At 41.3% G+C, this 16,230-nt stretch overlaps 1 protein-coding gene across 3 annotated transcripts; it reads left to right on the plus strand.

The window, feature by feature from the left end:
- Nucleotides 1-14,595, plus strand: ushbp1 (Usher syndrome 1C binding protein 1). Of its 3 annotated transcripts, none has more exons than XM_054790785.1 (14): nucleotides 1-134; nucleotides 1,277-1,461; nucleotides 2,714-2,847; nucleotides 2,968-3,131; nucleotides 3,258-3,422; nucleotides 3,518-3,753; nucleotides 4,019-4,159; nucleotides 4,245-4,333; nucleotides 4,421-4,547; nucleotides 4,631-4,859; nucleotides 5,944-6,102; nucleotides 8,067-8,164; nucleotides 8,586-8,708; nucleotides 10,177-14,595. In XM_054790785.1, the coding sequence occupies exons 1-14, from the start codon at nucleotides 114-116 to the stop codon at nucleotides 10,340-10,342; spliced, it is 2,037 nt and encodes a 678-aa protein (XP_054646760.1). In that variant the 5' UTR covers nucleotides 1-113; the 3' UTR covers nucleotides 10,343-14,595. The 3 variants fall into 3 exon arrangements, with proteins under 3 accessions (XP_054646760.1, XP_054646761.1, XP_054646762.1); XM_054790786.1 differs by having other exon boundaries at nucleotides 3,521-3,753; XM_054790787.1 differs by lacking the exon at nucleotides 1-134 and adding an exon at nucleotides 815-867.
- The last annotated feature ends 1,635 nt before the right edge of the window (nucleotides 14,596-16,230 follow it).

Genomic DNA, 16,230 nt, shown 5'->3' on the forward strand with positions numbered 1-16,230 from the left:
CACTAAACACTGTTTGGCAGACGCACAGACTGTGGCCTGTTGCTGCAGCGGAGCACTGAACTACACAAAATAAGTGCGGTGACGACAAAATCTTATTCTGTCTTTTATCTCTGATGCAACTATCAAGTATGGAGGTAAGTCATGATTCAATGTCTCACTATTTCTTTGCAAAGAGTCACTTCACATAATGACAGCAGATTTTTTACAAAACTGTCATCATGTTGAATGAATCCTCGAGGCACAACTAATGTAGACATTGTAAACTGCATGACTAAATGTTTGGGCAATGAGCTGAATGAATGCCTTGGAGATAAACTACACTAGCAGGACCATTGCATCAGGATTTTTGCAGGAAAGAAATGATTTCATTGCTTTTTCAGATTATTCTCACATTTGCACAGCTAAGTGTTTTTGCGGTGATAAAAATGGCATACCTTAGAATTTCCTCCAGTGGATGCTTGGAATAGCCATGCAGAACAGGAATGTGTGTCTATTGTTTTCTGTCTGGGTGCATTTGGAATGAGAAATATGTCACCAAGAGCTTCTGCAAAAGCACACACATTCACCCCACGATGAGGAACTGCAAATAGGAACAGTTTGGCATTAATGTTGCTCTTGATTTTTAAGCCTTCAGTTGAACTTTTATTGTGCACAACATGGGGTCGTTTGATGCACAAATATTTGCAAAGCAGGAAGCTGGATCCAGGATGTTTTGGTTTCCCCACTTTCCGCCACTCTAAACAATAGGCGCTAATCAGTACAACATATCTGATGTAATAAATGCATTTTTAACTCACACTCACTCACACCTGATTCACACACATAGGATGGAACAAGAACTATCTCTTCGAAACAGCAAAATACTTGGTAATGTATAATATGTTATTTTTGTTTTAGACATGCTTAATAAGTTACATGAAGGAACATCTCATGTTCATTTGCATCATTCAACGTGTCTGTAAAGGAGTAGGAAGGAGAAGCAGATCTAGCTTCCTCCAGGCTTCCATTTAACTTGAAGTAGATTTTGCATTTGGTGCCTTGAATTTTCCTTTGCTTCCTTAATGCCGCACGCTTTCTTGGCGATGTTAGCGTACTCGTTTATGTAGACGTTTCGGCTTGCTTCTCTCCTTCTTCTTAACATTGTTCTTGTTATGCAAGGATGAATCAGTTCAAAGTGGCTGTAGTGCACAAACATTGTTTTTAAATATTTAAAAACAAGAAAAAAACAGTACACAGTATTATGCAGAAAAAGCTGAAGTGTTACATGGGTTTGCAGGATTTCAGCTTGGTCAGAAGCAATAGTCTGGATGCAGGATCTGGAAGTGACAAGGAGCTGATGAGTATTTATCCTGACGCGGAGCCTACACCAGCAGAACTGGCTCAATGTGAAGCTGAAGTCGGTACGCTGCTCAGCATCATCGCTGAAGTGAACAAGAAGATGGGGTCACTGAAGGCACCAAGGTAGTGTACAGTGGTGTGAAAAGGTGTTTGCCCCCTTCCTGATTTCTTATTTTTTTAAATGTTTGTCACACTCAAACGTTTCAGATCATCAAACAAATTTAAATATTAGTCAATGAAAACACAACTGAACACAAAAATACAGTTTTTAAAGGAAACATTTGATTATTAAGGGAGAAACAAAATCCAAGCCTACATGGCCCTGTGTGAAAAGGTTATTGCCCACCCATTAAAACATAACTTAACTGCGATTAATTGACGTCTATCAGTCTGGAAAAGGTTATAAAGCCATTTCTAAAGCTTTGGGACTCCAGCAAACCACGGGGAGAGCCATTATGCATAAACGGCGAAAACATGGAACAGTGGTGAATCCTTCCCAGAAGTGGCCGGCCAACAAAAATTACCCCAAGAGCGCAGCGAGCACTCATCCAAGAGGTCACAAAAGACCCCACAACGACATCCAAAGAACTGCAGGCCTCACTTGCCTCAGTTAAGGTCAGTGCTCATGACTCCACCATAAGAAGGACACTGGGCCTGCATGGCAGAGTTCCAAGACGAAAACCACTGCTGCACAAAGAGAACATTAAGGCTCGTTTCAATTTTGCCAGAAAACATCTTGATGATCCCCAAGACCTTTGGGAAAATACTCTGTGGTCTAATGAGACAAAAGTTGAATTTTTTGGAAGGTGTGTGTCCCATTAGATCTGGTATAAAGATAACACAGAATTCAGGAAAAGAACATCATACCAACAGTAAAATATTGTGGTGGTAGTGTGATGTTCTGGGGTGTTTTTTCTGCTTCAGAACCTGGAGGTCTTGATGTGATAAATGGAACCATGAATTCTGCTGTCTAACAAAAAATCCAGAAGGAGAATGTCCGGCCATCTGTCGGTGACCTCAAGCTGAAACCAACTTGTGTTCTGCAGCAGGAAAATGATCCAGAACACACCAGCAAGCCCACCTCTGAATGGCTGAAGAAGAAACAAAATGATTTTTTTTCACACAGAGCCATGTAGGTTTGGATTTTTTCTCCCTTAATAATAAAAAGTTTCATTTAAAAACTGTTCAGTTGTGTAGTCATCGACTAAAATGTACATTTCTTTGGTGATTTGAAACATTTAAGTGTGACAAACATGCAAAAACATAAGAAATCAGAAAGGAGGCAAACACTGTACTGTAAGTGGTAATGTCACAAATGCTCTCTTTAAAGGTCACATGACCTTTAAAGCTTAAACTTCCAAATGGGTCTCTGCAGTGAACCAGGTGATTTAAAACCACCACCACCCAGTCCTCTGTTTCCAGACCTACTTTCCCACAGGCTGGTGAGAAGAATCCCAGAGAAGAGCACTTCCTCTTATGTCACATCTAATCCTTCACTACCAAGTCGAGGTCTGTGGCACAATTTTTACTTTTTTTTATGCAGCCTGTGCATCTTGATCTTGATCATGTGTGTGAACTTTAACCAAAGGCCAGGAAAGAAATGTGTCAATTGTAAATATCTTCCTCTAGGGGGCAGTGGCGTCATCTGGACAGAACTCAAGGGGGCTCTGACTGCAGTGGAGGACTCCATCAATTTTAGAAGGTCCTGGGCAGCCCCCATTACATCCTCTGACCGAGACAGACCCAAAGAGCATCTGAGAGCAGCTCAGGACAGCTGGGCCAAGGCTGATAAGGTACACAGAAATAAAATGAATATGAAAAAGTACAGTATCACAAGCTGAAAATTTCAGTGTAAGAAATTCTGACTCTTCAGTTTTCCTTTATGAGCCATTATGGGTCATTTGGTCCCTTGATTACAGATTTTGGACGAAATGGAAAAGGAATTTGGGATTTCTTGTCCTTCAGATGTGGCAAAAGAAACATTCCAGGAGGAACTTGTGGATCAGAGTCTGGACTCTTCTCCCCTACAAGGAGAACTGCAGAGATCACACAGCATCAGCAACGTGGAAGATGAGAAGAACAAGGTGGATGTCACCATCATTTTTAAATCCAGAGGGAAAAAAACCTTCATTTCTTTATTTTCTTTCTTTCTACTGTATGTTCTTCTGGTCTCATCCAGCAGGTTGGTCACCAGAGGGCCTGGAGGTCGGCGATTTGCTCTCCTTCTTACAGATTGTCAGGTCCTTCTGGGGCCTCCTCTTCCTTTCCATGTTCTCCTTTGCTCCTCAGAAGAGCAGCCAGAGCAGGAGCACCTTTTTCTCCAGGAGCTGACAGCTCACCACTCAGCTTGGCTAACTCAGGCAGTTCTTGTCCAAACCCCATTGGCCTGGAGACTGAGATGGAACGACTGAATAGGTACTGCAGGCGTGTCAAAATCGGAGCCCGGGGGCCATTGTCGGTTTGCACCTTGGCATATTGTAAAAATAAAATAAATTCACTATAAATACATGAATACACTAATTTGCTTTGTCACTTATTACACTAAGCTAAGATGTGGATGTTCAGGTATACTGTAGAATATGTTGACCTGCATTGGATGGTATTTCAGGTGTTGACGATGGGGGGGTGTATTAATCATACATGAATAGTAGCAATCCATCATTCCCCTGGTGTGTTCCAGGTACATTGAAAAGCTGAAGGCCAGGAATGAACGTCTCACTGCTGCTTTGGAGCGAAAGAGGGCAGAGTTTGAGCAGATCAGCGTTACACTGAAGAGTCTGGAGGCCGACTGCTCTGCCATGCACTTGGCTCTCAGAAACTGGTAGGCAAACAAAACACGCTTGTTAAAAGTTTGTTGTCGGCATGATAGAGCCATATGACTTTGTGCTGTGTTCTTGGATTCCCAGTGAGGAATGTGAAGAGGCATACGGCGAGCTCCTGTCGCTTTACGAAGCTCAGAGGCAACAAAGCATTCCTCTGCAGACCAACGCAGCAGGTGTTTGAATGCCACTTTTTAGTGTGTATGCATCGTGTGAGTGGTTGTCGTTCGCCAGCTCCAACTGTTGTTTTTTCTTGCCCTCAGAGGCAATCGACACGCAGATGCCTTGCAGTCCGTCAGCTCAACATGGGAAAATGGGAAGTGAGGAATTGTCGACCTCCTTCACAACAACAGACGTCACCAAGGAGATGGAAACACACACAGCACAGAGGTGATGTTTTCAAGGACACACTGGCACATAGAAAATAACAGCCGCGTTCATTATTGACCTTTTTGACCGATTTGTAACCCCAGGACTCCTGACTTCAGTGAACGAGAGGTTGCGCTCCATGAGTTAATTGAGCGCCTGAAAAGGAACCGGGCGGCCATTTTCCTCCCAAAGCTCCAAGCAGGAGTGGAGATGAACCCAGATGCTGGTTCCCCTGCTGGGCTGCGAGGTGGACACTTGACAAAAGACAACATCAAGCCTGCAGAAAGACATAGAGATAAGACGTCTCTGTTTCATGAGCTCATCACAGCCAGGGTAAGAGTTGTGTATCTCACTTTACATCATATGGTGTCATCTTTAATTTAATTAAATTTTTTAAAACTTAATTAAATTCATTTTAATTACATGTATTAATCCATTCATTTTCTATGCCGCTTGTCCTCACTAGGGTTGCGGGGGTATGCTGGAGCCTATCCCAGCTGAGTTTTGGGCGAGAGGCAGTTTACACATATAGTCAAACAACCATTCACATTCATATCAATGGGCGATTTAGAGTCCACAATTAACCTAACATGCATATTTTTGGACTGTGGGAGGAAGTTGGAGTACCCGGAGAAAACCGACGCTTACACAGGGATAACATGCAAACTCCACACAGAGATGTCCAACGAAGATTCAATTTTAGTTTATTTAAAAAAAAATTTAAAACATAAAATAAAATAACAGTGTTCTCAAAATGACCATGTTGACCCAAATATACAATTTTTTTCTGAATCAGGGTGCCGTGCACGCCACAATATGCCATTTTATGACGTGGACATGCGCATCTTATAGTCCGGTGCGGCTGTTTTTACCTCTAAATTTAGTGGGTGCAGCTTATACATCGGAATGTATGGTCCGTGTAGCATGGCGGTCTGCAAAAGTATGTTTTAGAGGAACAATCCTAAAATTTTAATTCTGTTTTTGAGTTTCATCACATAAGTCAGAAGAGATGCCCAATCATGTCTTCACTTTCTGCATATGTTTTGACTGTGCAGCCTTTGGTCACATGACAATCTTAAAAAAAAAATGAACCTGAAGTGTGAAAACGCACTGCCTTAGCAAACAACAGAGGATGTTGTTATGCTAATGCTAATTTTCAGATCAATGAAGCATCAAAGAGCTGTGGAGCAGCTAAGAATATGGCGAATGAAATATGGTTTAACTGACATTGAAAACATGATTTAAAATCAAATTCATTTGGTCCAAAAACACATCTTACATTCAGAGAGGTCTTATATTGGAGTCAATGCAGTACATGGAATTCTGGACTGTACAGGCACACGCACAAAAAATGCACTCTGTCCAGAAACATAGCATAGTGCTAAGTTGTACTACAGTCTGTGTTGCTTTTGTTCAGGAGGAGATGTCGGACCTGCGTGCCCTCATTCGTCTGAAGGAGAAAGAGCTGAGGTTTCTAGAATGGAGTCTGGTGGCCCAAAAGAGCCAAGAAGCATCTGGAGCGTGTATTCCAGAAAGCCTCCGAGATGAGCTGGCGGACTGTAAGACTGAGCAACAGGTAGCACACATTGACTTTTCTTTTTTTTTTTCCCAAAGTGATACAAAGTCAAGGTGAATTGTACAAGAGGGAACAGGACGTTGGTCTTTCGTGACATACCCGATTCAAATCTGGGTGTCCCACATGGGAAATCATACATCTATCTACCAAAGCAGAATCCCTCCAGGCCGACAGGGATATTTTGGTCAAAGAAGGTCTTCTGTTGGGCTGAGGAGGCCGTATCACAGATTAGCACTACATTCCACACCCTCTTCACCGCTTTGAAAGGACACACTTTTTAATCTCTAATTATTCAACCAGTCCTTCCTCAGAAGTCTTCATCTTACCTAGCTTGGACTGTGTGACTGTACATAAAGGTAATTCCATGAAGACATGTTTGGATTCATTTGGTGCGGAAGAACTTTGTGGGAAACACATTCAGACTGAACTTGAGCAGAGATGCAAAAGTGACTTCTGACCTCACAAATGGATAAAAACGCACCCCAACATTGTGTACAACGTACAAAAGAGTGGCAGCTGTCCATTTTTACTTCATGTAGATCAGGGGTGTCCAAACTTTTTCCAGACAGGGCCAAATACTGAAAATTCAAACGATGCATGGGGAAACTTTGATTTTTTAAAATATATTTTTTGTAAAAAGGCTAAGAACACATTATATTTGTATACAGTGTTCCCTCGCTACATCCCGGTTCACCTTTCGCAGATTTTTTAAAGTGCAATTTTGCATATTTTTTTTAACAGAGTATGAACGTGTACTGTGTTCTGAGTCCTTGTGGTGTATTAGAGCAATCAATGGGTGCTCTGTTGTGTGTGTCTGTTATTGTATTTGCTACTGCTACCAGTAGAGGGTGTTGTGTAGTCATGTGAGAGTTCAAGACAGTGCATTTCCACCTTGTCTCAGTATGTTTACGTGCCTGTACGAGCACATTAGGAACCCACAGCAGGCAATAGCCGGCTAAATATAGAGCCACAAAAGCTCTTATTGGCTAAGGGAGAACCCGCCCATTGTGTTCTGTGTCCTGATTGGCTGTAGACCAATCAATCTCCTTCGTTCTGTTTCCTGTTGTGGTCAATACCTGCTAGTAAACTAGCTAACTGTGTGAGCTGCTTGCTGACCGCCAACAAACAATAGAAGAAGAAGAAGCTAACCGGCTAATTGAATCTTCGGTTCAAGGAGTAAGACGAGGAATAGGACGAGGAGTAGGACGACGGCAGGAGCAATATGTTTTAACAAGGATACAAAAGTGCTACAGCGGAACGGTACCAGGCACAGTCAGAGCAGTGAATACGCGTGAGTCACTTAATAATTTCTTGTGTCCAAATTTGAACGTTGAAAGTGTTTAAACAAGAGAGAAATGTGAGAAAAGTGTTTAAAGTGTATGGTTAGGGGTTTAATCGTAAACAAATAAAGTTGGCTACTTCGAGGATTTCACTTATTGAGGGCTATTTTAGGAACCTATCCCCCAGGATAAACGAGGGAACACTGTACACAGTATTCAAGACAAAGCTTTGTGTTATTAGTTATTCGTAGCACTATTTCATCATTTTCTCTTTATATTTTGCCTTTTTACTGTATTTTCCCTTTTTTTTGCTGTTTTTTCCAAACTTATTTTGAATTTTATTCTACACTGTGCTGTGGGCCAATAAAAAAGGAGCTATAAATGGTACCCGTGCCGCACTTTGGACAAACTCTGCGGTAAATGAACGGATGTGTTTCTTTCTAGAAATTCAAAGTGTTTTATCCTTACCGGCGTTGTCACATCATACATGTCTTACATGTATTTCATTTAAAAAATGACATGAAATGAACCCAGTGTTGATCCTCTACACATTCAAAATAAGGCTATGTGCCATTCACAAATCTATTTTTCTATATCTGTAATCTTGCTAATATAATACAGTGAGTGATACAGTACTAATTGATTCTGAAATATGAACAATATGTTTTCCTGTGCATGTTTCAGAGGCTGTGTGAGAATGCCGCTAAAGTGTGCAGTGAGGGTGACATGGCCGGGCTCAGGACCAGGCCCATTTTAAAAGAGCTGCAGGCTGTCCTCCAGAGGTGAGTGGAGCCTTCAGAAATGCTGTCTCTCACTCACATGCAAGTCAACGAGTCATCTGAACTGGTAGTTGGAAGTGTTAAACATTGCTGCTCAGGCCTTGCTTTAAAATGTATTTGAGGGCGATTCTAACCATAACCATTACCATAACACGAAGTACCTCATAATAAGAGATGTCTACACTGTTTTCTTTTTCAGTGGAACCTCTAAAGCGTGTAAGCTTCAGAATCGCCATAAGCATTGATTGTTTTTACATCTCACTAATAGCAATGGTTAACTTATTTTTACACTTGATGACGGTTTTGACCTAAGCTGCTCAATTATACTATACTTGGTCTGAGCTCAAGACATCAAATTCTTCTTTTTGGAATGACTTTACAGTTAAAAATTGTACATTCGTGTGGTTCTCATCTATGTTTTTAGGGAGCAAGCCCTGAAAAAGAGACTGGCTTTAGTTTATGACCCATTCAACCCGACCCTCGCTGACAGCGCTGCCAACAGGAGGGACAACGATGAGCATGTTGCAAGGCTCACACAAGCTCACAGGTAAAATACTGAATAGACATTTCAAATTTGATGCTGGTTAAAAGCGCTAGTACGTCCTACTGGGAACTCGCTGTTTTGTATGTCTGTAGCTTTAATGCTAATGAGCTGTGGCTGTCCATGCCCAAGAGGCTGTGTCTTGAGTGGGGGCCTGACTTGCGGTTCAGGGTGGAGAGTAGAGACTTCCAGCTGCGAGTTACAAGTGACTGTAGGTTTACTGAGCCTTGTTTGGTTATTTTCTTGATAAGTGGAGGTTAAAATCTCATTGAATCGATCACAACTGGACTGTTCAGGTTGTCTGAGAAGACGTTTTGCCTCTCGTCCAAACAGGCTTCAATATTTCATGCTCAATGACTAGATAGGACAGCTCTAATTTGACTAGATGGGCCTGCTCTTGTCTGAGACTAGACCAGTCTGAGATTAGAGTAGAGCTGATAGGACAGATAGGACAGCTCTAGTCTGACTAGATAGGACAGCTCTAGTCTGACTAGTGAGACTGGACAAGATAGGTAAGTGTGTGAGGCATATAATGCCTCTAGTCTAGTCTCGGACTAGACATGTCCCTTCGAGTCAGACCCGACCTGTCCTATCTAGTCACTGAGCATGATGCCTGCTCCGACGAGAGGCAAAACATCTTCTAAGACAACCCAAACAGTCCAGTTGCGATCAATTCAATAACGTGAAAATGCAATGACCTGGATGAATGAGAATATTCACCGACTGGAGAGTAAACTGTTGATTTAACTGCTCTTCGACTCATCCACACATCAACCACACATCTCCACAGCACAGGAGATCCCCGCAATTTGCGGGGATTACGTTCATTATATACATCACACACTTATTAAACACATTTTGTAAAGCTACTCACCACTAATGAATGATAACGATTGATGACTGATAGAATGGACAGAATTTCAGCCATGGTCTAGCCTTTAGCCTGGTCATCAGGCTACCGTAACAACCGCACTTCAGTCTTGTTTGTACTCTACATACAGTATATGCTGTACATTTGATGCTTTGTTGTTAGCGGTGTCACAAGATCTCGCAAGATTAAAACGTGACAAGATTTCTCGTAGCCTAAACAATTCCTTCATCACACCCTTTGTCAGTCTCTCCCTTTCGTTGTCGCTTTTCGCCTCTAGGCAAAATAACAATTCACCTTGAGCTGTCCTTCTCATCACACAACAGTTCAGCCTTTCGAAACCCATTGGTGATAGTGCAGCATCCGAGGTGTAAGGCGTCTAAAGTCACTCTAGGTCCGAGGCAGTATTGTGTCCACGAGGAAGGAGTTTTTTTCCTTCATGACGTCACAAAAACCCCGGAACTTCAGAAGTGACCGCTGGAGCTCCTTTTCTCCCAAACGGGGAGCAAAGGAGTAGGGAAGATGATATGAAAGCAGCATAATAATGTTCATTTGTTCCATAAGTGGTGTGTAAAAAGGAATCTTCTCGGATGTTCTCCATTTCAGTAAGGCCTTGAGCTCTTACCGACACATTCGCAGGAAGTACCGGGAGCAAATGTGGAAGCTGGAGCAGAAACTGGCAGCCATGATGGACAGTCAGCATGTCCAGAGTGGAACACCAAAGACAGCTGGGGAAGATTCAGAATGGAGGAGGGAAGAGACCGTACTGTGATCATCTAAGAACAAACCTAATCCAACAACTCAATGGCTGTGTCTCAATTCGGCCACTTCCTTACTTAACATTTTGTGCATTCACACTGAGAAGTACGGCAAAATGCAGTCTCCCGTCTCCCGTACCTAGATGTTGCAGTCAACACTAGAGATGGGTACCAAAACTCGGTTCCATACTGGCACCAGTGCCGGCATTAATGGTAGTAACCAGGCCAACAAACTAAGTGGCTCATTTCGGGGCTCAATTAATACACAGTCAGCCATCTGCAACAAGCGCTTGAAGCCGACATTGTGCAAGTAAGGTCATGCAAGTCTCTTTTTAAACTTTATTTATACCTTAAAATGCAAACAGTAGTGCTCAATTCCAACACCGCACACACAACTCACTGTACGGCTACGTAGTACTGTCCACAACAGCAACACAACACTTCCTCATTATCAACCAATCACGGTCACGGCAAGTAAGGCGCCTTCACAGACAGAAGCATTCTGAACATTACAAGCAGAAACACACGCAGGTGATTTTTTTTTCTTGCACATTTCCTGTGTTCTGAACTGTTGGTGGTGTTGCTGTGATAATTATGGCAATTTAGCGTGGATTTTACTTCATATTGCTGAATTTATGGCTTACCGGTAGTTATCATTTTATTTATATCACTGAAGTATTTCAGTTACTAACCTGTTCAGCTTGCGTGATACAAAATTATCTAAATAAAAAGGTATTGTTTTTGGACTTTTTAAAAGTACCAGTTCAGGCACAGTTTAAGCACCGGTTCAAAAGTACGGATTTTGCACGGGTATCAGATAATATGTAAACAATTCCCATCCCTACACAACACGTCCCTAATGGTTGAGTGTGCAGCGATGAATCATTGCCATCTTGGCTACATAGCGGAAGGGGAGGGACACTTAAAATTCACACTTAAGCAGATAAAGCAGATAAATACTGCGATGGTCATTACAGGTAAGTGCACAATGACAGTAATCAAATTAGGACAGCGCTACACTGTCAAAATGTGCGCCCCCAGGAACTAAGTATGCAGTGCACACAGTATACATATTTAAGTGTACTGATGGAAGTATTTGATTTGAGACACAGCCAGTGTCCTTATTAGAGTAGAGTTCTTCAGACAACCTACTTGACTGTATTATCTCCAAGGCCAGTTTCAATGACTTGTGTGCTAAACAGTAAAACAGTTGCCAATAAACTGAGCAGAATTCCAAAACTTACACAAACAGTGACACACACACACACACACACACACACACACACACACACACACACACACACACACACCTCTACATCACACAACTCTATGTAGTTGTTTGACGATGTTCCATAAAATGTCAGATAGACATTATGCACAAAATACAGTATATAGTCGCCCAATTGTTCTTTCCATGTTTCCACTTAAATGACAAAAAATGCTGCTTGTTAGTTCACATATTATATATATATATATATGCTCTATTTTCATCTATTTTCATCATATATATATATATATATATAATATGTGAACTAACAAGCAGCATTTTATATATATATATCAGATATTATATGTATTTTTGCCTCCTACACAATGTATTGGGTTTCTGTATTTTGATGCTTATACATGTCTTGCATGTTCCATCCTCTCAGTTGAGTTTTGTTACAGATGTGTTGGAGCAGCCGTTATGCATGAACCATTAACACTACCGCAGTTATTGTCAGCCAACAATATAGCAATCATGTACTCAACGAATGGCTTTGATTCTTCATTTGAATGGTACAATAGTCTGGACTGAGTCATTTTCATGGCAACATTGCCTTGCCTTCCTGTTGAGTGGACCAGCCAGTGTTACCGCTACAATTAGTGCTAACATTACTGTTCAGTGCTTTTACACACTATGGCATACATCAAAATATGTAAATATGTAATTTGCTTAGCGTTCACTCTGGTATTTTTGGCATGGAACCAAAGGCGTCCCTGTAAACTCAACTCAAACCAAAATGCAATCTTCTGGGTTGAATATGTACCTGTAGGTTATTTCATATTCTCATTTACTGACCAGCTTAGATTTCACAAAAAGCTTGTAAAATACACTTATAAAGAGCGCCATTGTCACACACAGGGAGAGAGCAGAGCCCATCATTGGCTATCCTTATGTTACATGAACACACGTCTTTCCCTTTTCTGTGCGTTCTAAAGATATAAAAAACAGCTAAAAAGAGGCAGCTAAGAAAGCACTTAACGGGATGCACTTCCTTCGGAAAAAAACTCCCAAAACCGCCAACAACGCATTTACATAATGTGACCCACATATTAACCAAACTACAGCGACATTGTTATTATTATTGTTATAAACATTGCCAACACGCCCAAGAACTACGTTAATTGCATAGTGACACCTCGCCACACCACATCGGCTAGCTACGAGCCGGCAAGCGTTTAGCTTCACCACACACTCGCCCGCAGCGCATCGGCGCCGCGCTCACAATGCCTCAGGACACTACCGTAAGGTGACGGTACATATTGAAGCTACTGCTTGAGTTTGGAAAAGTTTATGCTAGGTGTATGCTAGGTGACCCTACAGATGGATTCCCTGGCTGGAATCCGTCTATAGTGTCCCAACTCTAGAAGAACCACCACCATTCTTGTTTGACCGTACGATAACCGAGACAGTGTACGAAAACCAAGACGTACTGTATTTCTGGCATTCATTTTCGTTGAAAACCAAATCCTACGAAAACCGAGGTTGCGCTGTATTAGAAACACCTCACAATTGCAGGTCAGTTCTCAATCACCCCTGGTCCCACCCCGCCGAGCCTGTGACCCTACCCACCCAAATAGGTCAGCTGCAGCTGTGAGCGGCAGTCCGGAGGTTAAGTCAAAGGTTGAGTGTCACACCCAGAGGGTCATTTGATGCGTGGCCGTTGTGTTGTGCTATGAATGGAGGTTTCACAGGGGCAGACGAGGTGGCGCATCCCTGGCGCCCTGACTCTTGGCCGGGCTGCCGTTTCCCGAGCAAAGGTCACCGTAAAGGGCGCGTCCTTCCCCCTCCGCCCATCCCTCCAGGTCACTATCTCTATTGTCGTAATAGCTGCCATTAGAGCAGATGATACAATTATCATTGTTCTTTGTGTGCACGCTCTTGAAGAGCTATGTCCAGTGTTTTGAGTTCATCAAAGGTTTTTCTGGATTACACCGTGGTCGTAACCTCTGCTTGACTCTCCTTCTTTCAAAGAGGCAGCGTCGTGTGGAACATCCTGACCTTGCATCTCAATGAATTGGAATATCATGCCAAAGTTCAGCGATTTCAGGAGTTCAATTCAGACTAAGACATCAGTTGAAGTCTCAGGAAGTTTTTGCAGTTCATTTGCTGATTAGAGCACAAGCTGCTAGTTTGCCAGATTTACTTTTTACCATACTTTTTTTTCTTTTTTCAGAATTTTTTCACATTTTATCAGATACTGAATTTGGGTTTTTTTATTAGCTGGAATCTATAATCATCACAATTATTGATAAAATAAGAAATACTTTACTGCAATATTTGACTCTGTGTGTAGTGAATCTATCCATCCATCCATTTTCTATGTATGCTGGAGCCGACCCCAGCTGACTATCCCAGAGTACACCCTGGACTGGTCGCCAGCCAATCGCATAGACAAACAACCATTCACACTCACATTCATACCTACGGACAATTTAGAGTCACCAATTAACCTAACATGCATGTTTTTGGATGTGGGAGGAAACCGGAGTACCCGGAGAAAACCCACGCACGCACGGGGAGAACATGCAAACTCCACACAGACATGCCCAGCGGAGATTCGAACCCAGATCTTCATGATCTCCTGACTGTGTGGCCAACATGCTGCCTGTAGTGAATCTATATAATCTAAAATGCTCCTTATTTTCAAATGCATATGTATGACTTTAAGTGGACTTTCAAGATATTTGTGCATAACGGTGCAGTATGTTGTATGATTGCTGCTCAGCTGCCTTCCCGTGCGCCAGTATCAGGTCACAGTGACATCTGATGACACCTTTATCTCCACTCTGTGGTGTAAGGATGTGTCGCCACTCAAACATTTCATTGCTACCCTATCCATTGGCCTAACCCTAACCCTCTAACCCTCACCCCATCACCAGGTGAGGAAGTGTGCCTTCTGAGTTGCGTTGCATGTTTGACACGCTTGTGGTGTCATACTGTTTATGTGGTTGCAGTGATGATGAATGATGAAATAAAAAAACATGTACTTGTGTTATTGTACTTTGCCTGGCCTGAATTGGATCGTGGGATCATTAAGTTTGCTTTACTTTAATAAAATGCATCATATTTTGTGATATCGGCGTATACGTTGATGATGTAGAAATAAAATTAACCCCCCCAAAAAACAGCAAAAATGGCAAAAATAGAGCAATACTAATAAGTAATTGCACAAAGCATTCTTTTTAAATATATATATATTTTTTTGCCATCTTACAAAAAATTTTAAAAAATATCACAGTGGCCCCCCACATACTTTGATTTTTTTGTATGGATTAAAAATCATATTAAATTGATCAACATACATACAATTAAATGCCAAATTATTCATACCCCAGGCAAACATTGTGTTTTTGCATGATTCTAAAGGATGCTGGTAACTTTTAGCATAATAGAAAGTTAAATTAGTTAATCATTTTTATTGTTTTTACGTTTTATTCAAATTAATTAGTGTTAAAAAAAATTGTTGATGTTATTTTGTCCTCTCCATCATGGTCTTTATGGCCGTCACAGACATTTGCTAATGTAGTCCTGTTTGTTTCTGTTGTTTTGTTATTGTTGTCGCAATTGTTGTTGTTGTTGCTGTTGTTCTTGTCTCTGTCTTTGTTGTCCCCCTCTTCTCCCCGCACTCCCCCCTCTGTTTTATTTTCTCTTCTTCTCTATCCCCTCCTGCTCCGGTTCGACCACTCCAAATTTGCACAACAACAAAATATCAAATAAGGTCAAATTAATTCTGTATAACAGGGGAAGAGTATTTCACACTTTTCCCCGGCAGAGCAAAGCTGTTGAGCACGCAAGGGAATTTAGATCAACAACACTATTTGCCCTAATGGCTGGACTGGTCCAAAAAATAAAAAAAATAAAAAAATAAATATAATTTTTTTTTTGCCATCTTACAAAAAATAAAATAAAATAAAAATATTGAAGTGGCCCCCCCACATACTTAGATTTTTCAGTATGTATTAAAACGTACAATGTAAAATGTACAATTAAATGCCACATTATTCATATTCATTATTAATTGTATTAAAATGAAAAAAAAAATACAAATAAAAAAAATTGTGATTCTAAAGGATGCTGGTAAATTCTAGCATAATCCAAAGTTAAATTAGTTAATCATTTTTATTGTTTTTATATTTTATTATAATTAATTGGTGTTAAAGAAATGAACACTGGATATGACTGCACTGGTAAAAGATATAAATAATTTGGGATAAGGAACTTTTTGCCAGAATGTCAAAAAAGGATTAAAAAAGCTAATATTATTTTGCCACATGTCATTTCCAACCAGATGAGACCCTTTCACCAAATAAAATAACGTACTGATTACAAAATGAGATACGAAACATAAACCCAGAAACTCCTTGGCTGCATATGTTGAGATTATAAGAGGTTATTACGTTGTTTTTTTGTTTCTTCCAACAGCAGCTCTTGCTTTTTTTTCTACCCAAATTTTAGGCAGCTTCTGAACCTGCAGGGTTTTTCAGCGCCTCCAACCATTATTAGACAAGCACAGCGGCTGTCAGTCAGCATGGGAGTGGATGCAGTCTCTTGCTGTCTCTCTCACACACACACACGCACACACACACACACACACACACACACGCACACACACACACGAGGGGGTTTTAGGTCAAT

The sequence above is a fragment of the Dunckerocampus dactyliophorus genome, chromosome 10, assembly GCF_027744805.1.
Source record: "Dunckerocampus dactyliophorus isolate RoL2022-P2 chromosome 10, RoL_Ddac_1.1, whole genome shotgun sequence".
NCBI lineage: Eukaryota > Metazoa > Chordata > Actinopteri > Syngnathiformes > Syngnathidae > Dunckerocampus > Dunckerocampus dactyliophorus.

Bases quoted from the DNA above. Each gene is read 5' to 3' on its own strand.
- ushbp1 (XM_054790785.1), top strand. From the start codon at position 114: ATGCAACTATCAAGTATGGAG. The intron at 3,754-4,018 runs GTACTGCAGGCG...GGTGTGTTCCAG, and splicing joins GAGATGGAACGACTGAATAG to GTACATTGAAAAGCTGAAGG. The intron at 6,103-8,066 runs GTAGCACACATT...TGCATGTTTCAG, and splicing joins ACTGTAAGACTGAGCAACAG to AGGCTGTGTGAGAATGCCGC.